The 16,900-nt window shown below is 35.2% G+C and overlaps 1 protein-coding gene across 13 annotated transcripts in view; it reads left to right on the top strand.

Moving 5' to 3' along the window:
* The window catches only part of CEP170 (centrosomal protein 170), a 183,741-nt gene that overhangs the window by 90,282 nt on the left and 76,559 nt on the right, over window positions 1-16,900 (top strand). For 7 of the 13 annotated variants that reach the window (XM_037822192.1, XM_037822129.1, XM_037822163.1 and 4 more), the window contains one exon: window positions 1,596-2,239. In XM_037822192.1, coding sequence (XP_037678120.1) covers window positions 1,596-2,239 — 644 coding nt within the window. The remainder of the gene's footprint in view (window positions 1-1,595; window positions 2,240-16,900) is intronic. The other 6 variants (XM_037822184.1, XM_037822177.1, XM_037822171.1 and 3 more) reach the window with 2 other exon arrangements.

Genomic DNA, 16,900 nt, shown 5'->3' with positions numbered 1-16,900 from the left:
TATACTGATACAAGAATTTAATTCTGTAAAGGTGATATTTTCGTAAAAAATTTTTTGTGTATTTGTGTGATATGTGTTATTTATTCTTATGCACGAAGAATTGGAGTTTAGTTGTTTTGACACCTACAAACTGGATACTTTTTCAATATATCCAATACAAATAAAATCAGTTATAAAAATAATGTTTTTAATGAATTTTTTATTTGAACTACTGGTTTTGTTTGGATTTTGCTTTCCATCTGTTATCCATGATTCCTAGCTTAATTCTCTGAGGCAAGGATTACCTAAACACTTGTTTCTTTTTTTTTTTTCAGTTTATATTTTGAATAGTTGTTAATTTGAAGAAAGACTTTCAAATTAGTTGTTGTATCTAATTTTTATATTAGTCACTATTGCTCTGTTGGGAGTGCTCCCTTTACCCCCTTCACTTTGATCTTATTCACTCCCTTTTTTTCCCCTTGCCTGTTACTTTTCCAGAACATCACCCTTTTTGATATTCTTTACTGTTTTCTACTCTGAGTCTTCTCACTCCTTTTATCTACCTCATTTTTTCCAACCTATTCTCTTGTGTTAAATCACTACCATCAAATGATTAGCTCTAAATCCATTAGAAAGAAACCCTTAAATATTAAAATTTGATTTTTTCATTAGGCTCTGTCCTTTGCTTCTTCTCCCACCCCTGAGTCTTTCAGCTCTAATCATCAGTTTCTCTGGTGCCATATTATTCAGCAGTTGCTTAGATTAAAATGTGTAGAAGAGGGAAATTTGAATATCAGATTTGGCCTGGAAGCATTGGAATGTACCTGTTTGACTAGATGCATTTATAGCTTTCTTCTAAAGAAGCTATCATTTAACCCCTGATTTGCATTGTGATCTAAAACGTGCACAAAACTCTTGACTTTCTATTAAAATAATCATATTAATTATATGATATGATAGTATAATAATTTTCATTTCAGTATTTCTTCTAATGTACTTTAAGTAATGCAAATTCTAAATTGGTGAAAATTCAAGTAATCTTCATAAAGTTTCACATCTAATCACTCCATAACTATGAAGGGTATCTACTTAGTAGTTTTTACTGATAAGAAAAAGAAATAACTCTGTTAGGAAGCTGCTGTTTCAAAAATCAGATATTTTCTAACTTAAGTCTGTATGATTCATGGAGAAGATAGAAATAGATTTTTATCTGATTATATCTCTTCCTTTCTAATGCTAGAGTCAAATTTTTGATTGCTTAAATAAGACAGTTTGAGGTTCAGATAAATATTTATTGTTGTTATGAATACAAGTTATCACAGATGATAATAGCATTACTTATCTGTTAAGGCATTAATGAATCATTATAAGGTTAAAATTTGAAGAAAGAAGGGCAATCCAATTCAGTTGTTTATAAAGGACCTCGTTGTTGGTTGATAAATTTGAATGTAAGCATTGCAATTGAAAGAAGTTTGCTGAGCCTGTTATTGAAAAGAACATATGACTCTGGATTGAAAAATGGGAGGAAACAAAACAAATAGCACTTTTGTGTATGCTTCTGATTTTCTACATGGAATTTTTCCCTTCTCTATTATGCGGTTTCTTTTTGTGTTCAGGACATAAACATGATGATGGCACACAAAGCGATTCAGAGAATGCTGGGGCTCACAGACGCTGTAGCAAACGGGCATCTCTTGAGGAACACTTAAGGCGCCACCATTCAGAACAGAAAAAGCTACAGAAGGCCCAGGCTACTGAAAAGCATCAAGACCAAGCCGTTGTAAGTCAAACTGCTTTTATGATTGCATTCTTTGATGAAGAAAATCCCAGGAAAAGACGGTCAAATTCTTTTTCTCAAAGTGCAGGAACCTTGTGTCAGGAAACTACCTATTCAGCATCACATACAAAAGTTGAAAAAGCAAAATCTCCAACAGCAGATGCCACAGTGGTTTCTTTGTCTTTACAGACTAGCTCTACGCATCACAGAGGGGGGCATGGTGTTCCACATGGGAAATTGTTAAAACAGAAATCAGAGGAGCCATCGGTGTCAATACCCTTCCTACAAACTGCATTATTAAGAAGTTCAGGGAGTCTTGGGCACAGACCAAACCAGGAGATGGATAAAATGTTAAAAAGTCAAGCTACTTCTGCTACTTCTGAAAAGGATAATGATGATGACCAAAGTGACAAGGGTACTTATACCATTGAGTTAGAGAATCCCAACAGTGAGGAAGTGGAAGCAAGAAAAATGATTGACAAGGTAAATAACTGAAATTTGGGTATGTTAGTTTTCACATGGGGTATTTGACTGTTGGAAATTATTGGAGAGTTAATATGCAGTGTTCTCATGAAGTCTGATATTGGAGCTTTAGGTATTTGTAGACAACTGCAAGACAACAAAAAGACCAAAATGCCTTTTAATTTCATTTTGATAATATTCTGAATATACCTGAGTTTCATATGTAAAACCTTGTACATGTAAATTTTTTGGACCTTTTCAAATTGTATAAATTTAAGACAAGATTTAGAAATAATATACTTTATTTGGACATTCTTGCTTTGCATTTGTTTTATGTAAAAACTAAAGGCAAAACCCAAACAGATTGCTATGACTTTTATCATAAACATAAATTTTAACTGATAATAGTTAACCATAGGTTTCCTGCCTAATTTCATCCTGGAAACCGATGAAAATACATGTTTTAGTTAATGTTTTTGCCCTTTTTTCCTAATTTCCATTCACTGCCATCTTTGGTGATAGAAAAGAAGTGTATGCCAACAAAACTAGTTTATGATACTCTCATTTTAGCCAAGTGTATACCTAGTAATAATGACTACCACCTACATTTCAGATTTGTTCTTTAATATTAATGGTATATGTGTATGATTTAATTTAAAAAGTAGCTTTTCCCAATTTTTCCTATGGTAATGAAAAGTTGACTTAAGAGTCAACTATTTATTTGCCCCCCTTGGAGGTTATAACTTAATTTGGCTAAACATTAATCTTTTAAGTTCTTGTTACTCAGTGTGGTCCATGGGTGAACAGCATCAGCCTGACTTGGAACTTGTTAGAAATACAGAATCGCAGGTCCGTTCCAAATATACTGACCAGAATCTAACTAAAAACAAGATGCCCAGGTGATCATATTAACATTTGAGATACAATAATTTAGATCATGAGTTTCTAGAATGGTCTCTCGGCAAGTGGGCAAGAAAACCCTTTGGGATGGAGGAAAAATATTAGGGCTTATATTTGCATTTAATCTCATATATTTTATTTCCATTTCATAATTTGTTCTGTAATGTATGTAGTCTGTTACTACACTGGTACACATATATAACTTCTATTAGTGGTGCTAGTTTCCATTAGTATAGGAAATAGATGTCATGTAAGCAATATTATTATGACTAATAAGAAATATAGGATTTGAGAATATTAGATGAATAGAACAAGTTTTCTGATTGTATTAAAGGACTTCTAAGGGCACAGTGTTAGCACGGAAAATGACTGTTAGCAATTTTGGTTTACTTTCATCATCGAGGATTGATAATGACATATGTCTTTCAGATTATTTTGAAATACATACTTTGGTTATTGAGAACAGGTACTTTGCTATTTAAAATACTTTCAAATGGAAAATAAAAGATTGAATAAAGGGGAAATGGTAAAGTTTCAAAATTTAGATTAATATTAATTTTATTCTAACTATTCTATCCTTGTTTAATGGATATTTCATTCATAATGATCATTGTTTTTCTAATAAAAGATTATTTAACAGGAATTATTTTGTAGTATTTAAGAACATGAACTTTTGCAGGCAGACAGATCTGGTATCAAGTATAAGCTCTGATATACCCTAGCATATGCCCTTAGATAAATTAACCTCTCTAAGTCTCAGTTATTTCATCTGTAAAATGGGGGAAATTTTACTGTGTTACTAAAGGAATTCAGTGAAATATGTAAGGGACTTACACTTAGAACTCGAAAAATGTTAGCTCTGTTTATTATTACCCTTATTAGGTATTTCTCCGTGTGGGTCTCTATACTGGGTACTGATAAATCCCGGAAAGTGCTTACAGCACTGAAAGGGTCAAATAAGAAGCGCACATAAAAGTTATAGTGCAAGGGACTAGCCAGGGCATGCCAACAGAAAGCCAAGAAAAAATACATTGTTGCAGATGACTCTGTAGGAAACTGCTACGTAGAGAAGGATGACTGTAAAACCAGTTTACACCTTTTCTGTGAGTGTAATTATTAATAGCATCTTTTTTATTCTTAAAAAGAGTCCTGGTTTTGATGACAAATTGTATGTTCACACTGTGAATTGAGAAACCCAAAATTTTAGAGCAGGAGTCATTTAAGGGAGTCATTTAAGGGCAATATATGACTGCGTAGATGTCTTAGTTTCCTAGCTGCTAAAACAGTACCATACAGTGGGTTGGCTTAAGCAACAGGAATTTATTGGCTCATGGTTATGAAGGTAGGAGAAGTCTAAATATAGGCATCAGCAAGACAATGCTTTATCCCCAAAGACTGTGGCATTCTGGGGCTGGCTGCCCATGATCCTTGGTCCTTGATCCTTGGGTTTTCTGTGACATGGCGGTGTACATGGCAGCATCTTCTCCTTTCTCTTCCTGGTTCCATTGACTTCCAGCCCTGGCTGTTCTCTGTGGCTTCTCCTGTATCCAATTTCCTTTGCTTATAAGGACTTCAACCATATTGGTTAAGGGCCACACTCATTCAGTTTGGGCACACCTTAACTAGTAACATTTTCAAAGGTCCTGTTTACCAAAGGGTTCACACCCACAGGACCAGTGGTTGGGACCTGCACGTGCCTTTTGTGGGGGACATGAATCAACCCCCAACAGGAGATAATTCATAGTCATTCTTAGTTTGTGTAAACCTGAAAACAAAGCTGAGACCATAACTGTAGGGAAAAACCAGGGTCACTACATTATCTTGTGAATACCAACAAAAAAGAGCTGAGATTTCCACTAGCTGTGGTTAAAGCTACAAGCTGAATTTTTTTTTAATTCAATTTTATTAAGATATATTCACATACCATGCAGTCATACAAAGTTTACATTCAGTTGTTCACAGTACCATTATATAATTGTGCGTTCATCACCAAAATTAATTTTTGAACATTTTCATTACCACACACACAAAAATAATAAGAATAAAAATTAAAGTGAAAAAGAACAATTAAAGTAAAAAAGAACACTTGGGATTTTTTTTGTTTTGTTTTTTTGTTTTTTTGCCCCCATTTTTCTACTCATCCACCATACACTGGACAAAGGGGAGTGTGGTCCATGTGGCTTTCCCGATCACACTGTCACCCCTTATAAGCTACATTTTTATACAATCGTCTTAAAGATTCAAGGATTCTGGGTTGTAGTTGGAGGTTTTCAGGTATTTACTGCTAGCTATTCCAAGTCATTAGAACCTAAAAAGGGTTGTCTGTGTTGTGTGTAGAAGTGCCCACCAAAGTGACCTCTCGGCTCCTTTTGGAATCTCTCTGCCACTGAAGCATATTTCATTTCCTTCACATCCTTCTTTTGGTCAAGAAGATGTTCTCCATCCCACGGTGCCAGGTCTAGATTCCTCCCTGGGAGTCGTATTCCACGTTGCCAGGGAGATTTACTCCCCTGGGTGTCAGATCCCATGTAGGGGGGAGGGCAGTGATTTCACCTGCCAAGTTGGTGCAAGCCAAATTTAAGCTATCTAAAGTCCGACTCTGGGGAAACGAAGTCAGGGAACCAGGAATAATATGTCTGAAGAAGATGAAGTAATTTGTGGGTGTGGAGAAAACAAAGGCCAAGGATAGCCAGAATCAAGGCATAAGAAGTGACTTGGGAGAGTAAGAGTAGATATAGATATATCAAATTGCATGGATGAGTTCCGTCATCCATACTCCTGCTTTTGAAGTTTGGTTATGTAGGGTGGCTATTATCCATCTGAATTTAAATGTTCTTTGAGCCTGGAGACTTGCATGTAGCCTGGCACTTTCCGTTTTACTCCCTCATTTGAGAACTGAGTTATTTCATTAATTCATTTCGTTAACAACTTTTATTCAGCATCAACTGTGTGCCAAGCTTTGTGTTAGCAGGGGAAAATTCAAATAGAAAAGACAGAATTCTTCACCTCAAGAAATGAGTGTGCAGTGGCATGGCAACAGACAAGTAAAAACAGATAAATTAAAAATAGTATGTTAAATGCATTGGTAGACATAAGTTGTTGGAGGAAGGGTACCAGTAACTTCCAAAAGGAGATTGCAGCTTACACATCTCTTCCTCAGAGAAGTCTTTAGCTGTCCAATCTAAAGAAGCCCACCTACTCACTGTCAGATCACCTTCTTTCATTTTAAATAAGCTTTATCACTACTGAATAGTTTTTTGTTTATTTGTACCCACTCTTTATACCCCCTCCTCCCAAATATGAACTCTGAGGGAATGTAAAGACTGAGGGAATCTAGTGCCTGGCATATAAAATGTGTTCAATAAATGTTAAAGTTAATTGCAAATTAAGCTAGCTTTGAAATATATGTGGAATTAATTTCATAATAGGCAGGAATAGTAGAGTAGGACAGCCTGTACAAAAGCACAGAAGTGGGAGACTGCAGGACTTGTTCAGAGGACCACAATTACTTTTGGAGAGAGAGGATTGGGTTAGATATTGAAGGCACTCATGTCTCATACCTAAGGATTTTAGATTTGTTTATGCTGAAGGTTGTGGGGAATCATTGAAGAATTTTCAGTAGGGCAGTTACATGATCAGAACACGGTCAGAAGTGTGAAGAATGGATTGTAAATTGGAAAGGCCAGCAACAGAGAGGCAATTAGAAGGCTGCTGGCATATGCCCAAGTAGTCATTTGGATATAAAGGACTGGATCTTAGGTAAGTGATCTGGGCTGAAAAATACAGATTTGGAAATTATCAGAAAATAGGGGGTAGTTGAATTCAAAATAAGAGATGAGATCATCTAGAGAGATTATATAGAAAAGAGAAAAAGGATGAAATTCTTCGCAACACTAACATCTATAGGATGGGCAAATGAATAAGAGTGAACAAAGGAAACTGAAAATGATCAAAGGAGTAAGAGAAAACCAAGAGAAAATAGTGTCTTGGAATCAAAAGAGTAAAAAAAAAGAGTTAGGCAACAATATCAAATGATACATAGATATTAAATAAGATAAACACTGAATGCCTTATCAGTTTTCCCCCAAAATACATTGTATTCCTGGGTCTAAAGAAGACGAGTAGAACATATGTTTGTATCTTAACTCAGAAGCTGTAAACAATTAAAATATAGTCTCTTTAAAGAGATGGCCAAGCTGAAATGCCACATCCTTGTTTTTCTGTGCTGGTAGAAGTTAAAAAGTAGTGTGATATCTACTTTCCCAACCCCCAAGTTGAGGGATTACAGCACTTGGGTTCATGTTTTTGTGCTGTCAATAGATAAACTTATTTTATATATTGTCCCACCTTCATAATGCTCTTTTATATGACTATTTATAATGTCAACACAAATGCCTGATGATATTGATAAAGACCTGTAAGTTTTATATCTAAGCTTACATGGAGGAATGTTCTATAATAAGGTGCTATCGACTGCCCAGATTAAAGGTAATTATATCTTATAATAGTCATAAACAATCTCTATACCCACTCCCCTCCTTTGACCTACCTATGACATCTGCCTCCCTAGAGAACCCATCATAGTGCCAGTTTGTTCTCCCTTCTCCTCTATCAAAATAGACACTACTGAGGGAAAAGAAGGATATTGTCAGAGCTTATTCCTAGTCTTTCTAGCTAAATCAGAAAAACTCATAGAACAGAAAGCAAAACTTAAGGAACAAGAAAACATTTTTCCCTAGCAGAGGGCTTGAGGCTCTCTCTTTTTGAACGTATTCTCTATCCCATAAACTTCATATCTGAGTTTTGATTCCTCTTCAATATGTCAACATATCTCCCACAAAATGCCCCTTAATATCATATTCTCTTCCCTCATGGTGTCTTGTTTCTGTCAGTGCTAGTTCCATAGGCAACAGGTATTAGAGGATCCAGAACCAGGAGAACTATAGCAAGACTGGAAACAAAGGATGAAGAACACTATAGCAGTGAGTCAAACAGCTTAGGAAAGTCAGTGCAGAGGACCTGAATCCAGCTATAAGACTTTGTAATGTGGGGATATTCCAAATCCTGAAGATCACAGCAAGATTTTAGATTAGATACAAATAAGAATCAAAATGAGGAGAACCATGATAAACAAGAGTCAGAATCTAGGCAGACATTGTCGATTAGAACACAGAGGAACGCAGCATGTCCAAAGTCCACTCAAACATAAAATCAGCTGTGTATAAGAACTAAAGGAGTAGGAGATCAAATAAAGCTATGAACAATAAGAGAGGATCTTGATAACCGAGACAGCATTTTGATTTAACATTTTTATCTGAAGCCAATCCAGAAACAATCTTGAGTTAATGGGGTTTATTTTCCAGCTTGAGGGGCCTTCCACTTACTGTTCCCCCAGCCTAGTAAGCTCTTCCTTGTGTTTTTTTGCATGGTTAGTTTCTTTTCATCATTCAGTCCTTAATTTAAATGTCACCTTTTAAAAGAGGCTCTCTCTGACCAACCTATCTAAAGTAACCTCAGCAGCCACCTCTTTCGTCTCTTCATCAGATTACCATGTGTTACTTTCTTTATAGAATTCACCCCTAACTAGTTTATTTTCTGTCTCTCCTTTCTAGAATGTCCTCATTTCTCATGATTTTTGCATTCCTTGTGCCTAGAACAGTGCCTAACAGGCACTCGGTAAATATCTTTTGAATGAATGAATAAGAAAGAAAATTTTTTTCATTCTGGTCAATATTTGCATGTAGTTAGCTATATATTAGCTAAATTATTTAAATGAATATATAGATTGATTAAACCCAATGAGGTCCCCACAAAGATGTTTTCTTCTATTTTTAATTACTGAAACTAGTTTACAGCTTTCAAAACAAGCTACTCTGATGAAATATATGTAATATATTTTTTGCCATTTTAACAGTTTTTAAGTGTACGGTTAATTCAGTGACATTAATTAACATTTACAATGTCATGCTAACCATCATCTTCATGATCCAATACAAAACTTTTTCATCAGCCAAATAGAAACTCTGTATTCATTAAGCAGGATCTCCCCATTCCCTTCTCTCTCTCACCTCTTATAACCTCTAATGTATTTTCTGTCTCTATGGGTTTGCTTATCCTAGACGTTTCATATAAGTGGAATCATATACTGTATGGCCTTTTGTGAGACTGGCTTCTTTCGCTTAGCATGTTTTCAGAGTTCATCCATGTGGTAGCATGCGTCAGTACTTAATTCCTTTTTGTGGCAAAATAATACTCCATTGTATGTACATGCCACATTTCGTTCATCCATTCACCTGTTGATGGACATTTGGGTTGTTTCTACCTTTTGACTGTGGTGAATGGTACTTCTGTGAACTTGCATATACATGTATTTGTTTTGAGCACCATGATGAATTATAAAATGTCTCTCCTATCCCTCTTTCTGAATTCTCTCTCTCTCTAACAATTTTGTATGAATTTTTTTATTTAAAAGTTATTACAAATATGTTATAAAAATCAGTGTTAAACATCCATAATCATTTATTTATTCCCCTGAATAATAAGGGATTTTTCTTTTTACAAATGAAATTAGACTTTTCATTGAGAACAAGTTTTAAAATGTTCTCCTCTAATCGTCCTGATTTTGTTCCTTGACATTAGTTGCTAGAATTCTGCTTAGTTCTTAAAGTGACTGTGTGTCAACTGATTTTCATAGGCCATGAGAATCACTGCTACTGATTTGAGGAGAGAGGTGTTTTGGTCATGAGGTTGAAACTTGAGTTACGTTTTCACTTGGAAGCTTTGATAGGATTGAAATACTAATGCAATACTATTTTTCAGTTGTTTTAAAATAAACCTACAAAAGCTTGGTATTTAATCTAGCATCATATTTCTCATTTCTGTGGGAAGATATATTCTGAATTCCAACTGATTTAAATTTTGTTTTTAATTGACAAATTAAGGACTACTGCTATTAGGTTGACATTTTGCTCCATATTTGCATTACTTTGTATGCCTAAGTCCTCCCCCCACCCCAGTCCTTTTCACATCAGTCCCTACTTTCTGTCATCGTAAGTTTTTATATCTGATGTTGTCAAATGTAATTTTGACCTCTCTTAGCAAGTATTTAATAGATGGTATATTTACCACCATGAAAATAGACCCTGTATTCTGATGTACAATTACTTCCCCACACCTCCAGTTTCAGCACTGAAAATTGTGGACTTTTTTTCTGAACAGTCTAAGCTTTTAAGTAATAATAATGATGTTGATGATAATATCCTAGCAAAAAATGAGGGTCAAAATTTTCATAGACTAGGTTTATGTTAAACATACTAATCCTTTATTATCTGAAGAATGTTTACTTTCTTTATATTCAGACTGAAATCTAAAAACATAATCTGGTTCTCATAGAAATTTGGTTTTAATTTTACAGAGTGTATCTACATAGTTCTCTGAGGTGACCTCTTTTTTTTTTTATGAATTCCTTTATTAGACCTAAGGTCTTTGAGAAGAGGGCCTAAGACATATATAGTTTTAAATACCCTATTGTGGCTCTCCCTGCATCCTATAGTACTACTATAACTCAGCAAGATATTAAAATTGATGTTTAGAGTAGCCTTTGAGATATAGATATGAAAACCAAAATGAGATGCCAAATCATCGCATGCAAATATTCAGTGGAAAAGATTGAACACATGTCCCATGATTCTTGGAAGGGGGTGTGTAGGATGGTGCTGTTTTTTTAACCACTAGCCCAGAGGCTCGAGAGGGGTCATGGTCACTTACCCAAATAAAGATGCAGCTATCTGTATCAAGGGAACTATAGGAGAGAGCATATGAAAGATGCCACCCACCCCCAACATAAATGAGTTGTCTTTAAACATCTGCCAGGTCCAGAGAGCTGAGATAGTACACATTCAAAACTAAGTTTTCTATTTCTGTATTATTTCTCCTTCCGTTTGCTCCTGCCCTGAAAGAGTCAGAAACTGATTGGCAAACTTGGAATGGAGGGTTCTGTTAAAGAGGAACCATAAAAATAGGAAGGAATCTGACATCACCCTCTTCCCCACTATAGGCTTCTAGCTGTACAATTTAGCATTAAGTCCCTATTCCCTACCCTGACCCCTGGTATCCTATATTCTGGTTTCTGACTTGATGAATTTGCTTAATCTAATTGTTACCCATCAGTAAGGTCAGCAATATTTGTCCTTTTCTGTCTGGCTTATTTTCACTCAAAATGTTGCCTTCAAGGTTCATCCATGTTGTTGCATGTATCAGATCTTCATTCCTTTTTACAGATGAATAAAAACATTTTGTTTATTCATAAGTTGATAGACACTTGGGTTGCTTCCATCTTTTGGCAATCATGAATAATGCTGCTGTGAACATCGGTGTGCAAATATCTGTTCAAGTCCCTGCTTTCAGTTCTTTTGGGTTTATCTCAAGACATGGGATTGACCAGTCATAGGTAGTTCTGTATTTAACTTTCTGAGGAACTGTCAAACTGTTTTCCACAGCAGCTACACCATTTTACCTACCAACATGAATGAGTGTACCAATTTCTCCACATCCTGTCCAACACTTGTAATTTTCCTTTTTTTTATTTAAGTAGTTACTGTTCTGATGGGTGTAAAATTGTATCTTGTGGTTTCAGTTTGCAGTTCCCTAATGGGTAATGATGTTGAGCATCTTTTCACGTGCTTTTTGACCAATCTTCATTGGAGAAATACCTATTCAAGTTTTTTGCTCATTTGTTAATTAGGTTGTTTGTCTTTTTGTTGTTGAGTTGTAGAAGTTCTTTATATAGTCTAGATAGTAAACCATTATCGGATATGTGGTTTCCAAGTATTTTCTCCCTTTGTGAAAGTTGTTTTGCTTCTATGGTAAAGTCCTCTGCACAACAGGCCCATTTAATCTATTTTTTTCTTTTGTTGCTTGTGCTTTTGGTGTAAAGACTAAGAAACCGTTGCCTAGCATGAGGTCTAAGAATTCCTCCCTATGTTTTACTAGGAGTTTTATAGTTCTGGTTCTTATATTTAGATCTGTGATCCATTTAGAGTTGATTTTTGTTCATGACATGAGGTAGGGGTCCATCTTCATTCTTTTACATATGGACTTCCAATTCTCCCAACACCATTTGTTAAAGAGACTATTCTTTCATGATTGAGTGAACTTGGCACCCTGGTCAAACATAAGTTGGCCGTAATGTGTAAAAATTGTCTAACTAGAAGTTAGATTTGTTTGAAAAGGGGAGCTCTGAAAGCACTTGCTCTGCAGGGGTTAACTCTTTACATTAATTTGTTTTTTACTGCTAATAGAAACAACAGAAAAAGGTGCTACTTCACACTGGAGGATAGTAAGTGAAATATTCAACCCACTACAACTTGGTTATAAATATATGAAAACTTTCAGGGGTAGCAGCTCCTTTTCAGAGGAGAAGTAATCAATAAGTTATCTGGGCTATTAGGTTAGCCTTAATTTTCCCTAATTCATCTTTAGGACTTGGAGCTGTAAAAGGAAATAATTTGAAATTAAGGCTTTCTTTAGTATAAAATAAAAATAAATTTGATTTCCAAATTCTCAATTCAATTCCATTGGTCTATATATTTGTCCTTATACCATTAACATACTTTTTTGATTACTGCAGCTTTGTAATAAGTTTTAAGATTGGAAAGTGTGAGTCTCCAACTTCATTCTTTTTTGAGATGGCTTTGGCTACTCAGAGCCCCTTACCTTTCCATATAAATTTGATGATTAGCTTTGCCATTTCTACAAAGAAGGCTGCTGGAATTTTGATTGGGTTTGCATTGAATCTGTAAATCTTGTTGATGTCTTAGAATTGACATCTTAACAATATTTAGCCTCCAAATCCAAGAGTACGGAATGTCCTTCCATTTATTTAGGTCGTCTTTGATTTATTTTAGCAAAGTTGCATTAGTTTAGCAAAGTTGTATTAGTTTTCTGCATATAAGTCCTTCACATCCTTGGTTAAATGTATTCCAAGATATTTGATTCTTTTAGTTACTATTGTAAATGGAAATTTTTTCTTGATTTCTTCTTCAGAATGGTCATTACTAGTATATAGAAACACTACCAATTTTTGCATGTTGATCCTTTGCTCAGCCACTTTGCTGAATTCATTTATTAGCTCTAGGAGCTCTGTTCTGGATTTTTAAGGATTTGTTTTTATATTAGATCTTGTCATCTGCACATAGGGAAAGTTCTACTTCTTCCTTTCTAATTTAGATGCCTTTTACTTTTTCTTGCCTTATTGCTCTGACTAGAACTTCCAGTACAGTGTCGAACAACGGTGGTGACAGTGGGTGTCCTTGTTTTGTGTTTGATCTTATAGGGAAAGCTTTCAGTCTTTCATCATTAAGTATGATGTTAGCTGTGGGTTTTTTTCATATATGCCTTTTATCATATTAAGGAAGTTTCTTTTTACTCCTAGTTTTCTAAGTGTTTCTGTCAAGAAAGAGGTACTGGATTTTGTTAAATGGGTTTTCTGCATCAATTGCGATGACCATGTGGGTTTTTTTCTCAAAGCTTCATTTTGTTAATGTGGTATTTTACATTAGTTGATTTTCTTATGTTGAACCACCCCTGCATACCTGGAATAAATCCCACTTGTTCATGGCGTATATTTCTTTTCATTATTGGAGTGCTATTAAGAGTCGGTTTGTTAGTACTTTGTTGAGGATTATTACATCTACGTTCATAATAGGTACTGGTCTGTAATTTTATTTTCTTTTAGTATCTTTATCTGGCTTTGGTATGAGAGTGATGTTGCCCTTATAGAATGATTTAGGGAGTGTTGCCTCTGCTTCAGATTTTTGGAGGAGTTTGAGCACAATGGGTGCTAATGCTTCTTAGAATGTTTGTTAATAGTCACCTGTCAAGCTCTCTGGTCCTGGGAATTTTCATTGTTGGGAGGTTTTAGATTACTGATTCAATCTCTACTTGTTTTCTTGGATCTTCTATTTCTTCTTGAGTCAGTGTAGGTACTTTGTATATTTTTGGGAATTTGTCCCTTTCATCTAGGTTATCTAATTTGTTGATATACAGTTGTTCATAGTGTCTTCTTATAGTCCTTTTTATTTCTATGAAGTCATTAGTAATGGCCCCCTTTTCATTTCTGATTATAGTTATTTGTGTCCTCTTTTTACTTTTTCAGTCTAGCTGAAGGTTTTCTGATTTTATTGATCCTTTCAAAGAACCATCTTTAGGTTTTGTTGATTCTCTGTGTTTTTTTTTTTTTTTTTTTTAATTGTTTCATTTATCTCTGCTCTAATCTTTTCTTTTTCTGCTCCCTTAGGGTTTATTTTTCTTCTTTTTCAAGATCCTTCAGTTTTGCAGTTAGGTCTCTGATTTGAGATCTTTCGTCTTTTTTTTAATGTAAGCATTTTGATGATATATTTCCCTCTCAGCACTACCTTTTCTGTGCCCGATAAGATTTAGTATGTAGTGTTCTCATTTTCACTTATCTCAAGATATTTCCTAATTTCCCTTGTGATTTCTTCTTTGACCCATTGATTGTTTAAGAGAACATTTTTAAATTTCCATACAGTTGTGAATTTTCCATTTCTTCCTCTGTTACTGATTTCTAGTTTCATTGCAATATGGTCAGAGAAGATACATTATATGATTCCAATATTTTTTAATTTATTGAGACTATTTTGTGACCTAGCGTATGGTCTGTCCTGGAGAATGGTTCATGTGCACTAGAGAAGAATGTTTATTCTGCTGCTGGGTAAAGTGTTCCATATATGTCTGTTAGGTCTAGTTCAGGTAGAATATCATTCAAGTATTCTATTTCCTTATTGATCTTCTGCCTAGATGTTCTATCCCACTATTGAAAGTAGTGTATTAAAGTCTCTTACTATTAATGTAGCACCATCAATTTCTTCCTTCAAATCTATCAGTATATGCTTCATATATTTTGGGGTTCTGCTGTTAGGTGCATATATATTTATAACTGTTATATCTTCTTGTTGAATTGTCCCCTTTATCAGTTTATAATGACCGTCTTTGTCCCTGGTAAATGTTTTTGATTTAAAGTCTGTTTTATCTGATGTTAATATAGCTACCCCAGCTTTCTTTTGGTTACTACTTGAATGGTGTTCCGGTTTGCTGATGCTGCCGGAAAGCAAAACACCAGAAATGGATTGGCTTTTATAAAAGGGGGTTTATTTGGTTACGCAGTTACAGTCTTAAGGCCATAAAGTGTCCATCAACAAAGGGTACCTTCACTGGAGGGTGGCCAGTGGCATCCGGAAAACCTCTGTTAGCTGGGAAGGCATGTGGCTGACATCTGTTCCAGAGTTCTGGTTTCAAAATGGCTCTCTCTCAGCTCCTGTGCATTCTTCAGAGTGTCCCTCTTGGCTGTAGCAAGTGTGCTCCTTCTGTCTGAGCTTATATAGTGCTCCAGTGAACTAATCAGGGCCCATGCTGAATGGGCAGGGCCACACCTCCATGGAAATACTGAACCAGTAGGTTCCACCCTAATCCATACTAATATGTCTGCCCCCACAAGACTGCATTAAAGAATATATGGCTTTTTCTGGGAAACATAATATATACAAACCAGCACACATGGTATATATATTTTTCCATCCTTTCTCTTTCAACCTATATCTTCAAATTTAAGGTGAGTCTCTAGCAGACAGCATATAGTTGAGTTATGCTTTTTTATCCATTCTCTGCCTTTTGACTGGAGAGTTACAGTCATTTATAGTAGCTGCTGATCATGCAGGACTCTCCTCAGTCATTTTCCCATTTAGTGTTTGTAAGTCTTACGCATTTTTAACCCTCAGTTCTTCCATCAATGCATACTTCCATATTTATATGATTTTTTTATTGTACTTTGTTTCTCATTTCTTCTGGATATATTTTTCATATATTTTCTTTGTGGTTACCATGATGTTAAAATGTGTCATCCTAAATATATAACAGAGTTTATTTCATACCTACTTAGCTTCAATAATAGCATACGCATGCACTGTTCCTGTACCCCTCTGTTTCCCCACCTTTTTTTTTTGTGCTTATTACAGGTTATGTCTTTGTACATTATATGTCTGAAACCATAGATTTATTATTACTTTCTATGCATTTACATTTTGGCACCTGTAAGAGTAAGAAGTGGGGTTATATACCAAAGCATACAATATTTCTCTGTGCTGCTTTGATCTCCTGACGAGTGCCCTTTCTTTTCAGTCTGAAGAACTCCCTTTAACATTATTTGGAAGGCAGGTCTAGTGGTCATGTACTACCTCAGCTTTTGTTTATCTAATTATTTATTAATTATTATTTATCTAATTATTTATTGTCTTATCTCTCCCTTATTTTTGAAGGAATGTCTTGCCAGATATAAAATTCTTGGTTGGCAATTTATTTCTCTTAGCACTTTAAGTATTTCAACCCCTGCCTTCTAGTCTCCTTGGTTTCTGATGGGAAATTGGCACTTAATCTAATTGAGACTCCCTTGTACATAACACATTTCTTTTCTCTTGCAATTCTCTGAACACTCTCCTTGTCCTTTGCATTTAACAGTTTGACCACAATGTGTATGGTTGTATTTCTCTTCAAGTGTATCCTGTTTGGTGTTTGTTGGGCTCTTTGGATATGAATATTCACGTCTTTTGCCAAATCTGGGAAGTTTTCTGTCATTATTCCTTTGTATATTTCTTTTACTCCTTTCTTACCTTCTACCTCTGGGACTCCCATATACCCACAGATCTACTAGGCTATTTTTGCTTTTAATAATTCTTTTTTCTTTCTCTTCTCAGCCTGTCTCATTTCAAT

Source organism: Choloepus didactylus, chromosome 2, assembly GCF_015220235.1.
Source record: "Choloepus didactylus isolate mChoDid1 chromosome 2, mChoDid1.pri, whole genome shotgun sequence".
Taxonomy (NCBI): Eukaryota; Metazoa; Chordata; class Mammalia; order Pilosa; family Megalonychidae; genus Choloepus; species Choloepus didactylus.
This window is presented reverse-complemented; position numbering and strand designations above follow the sequence as displayed.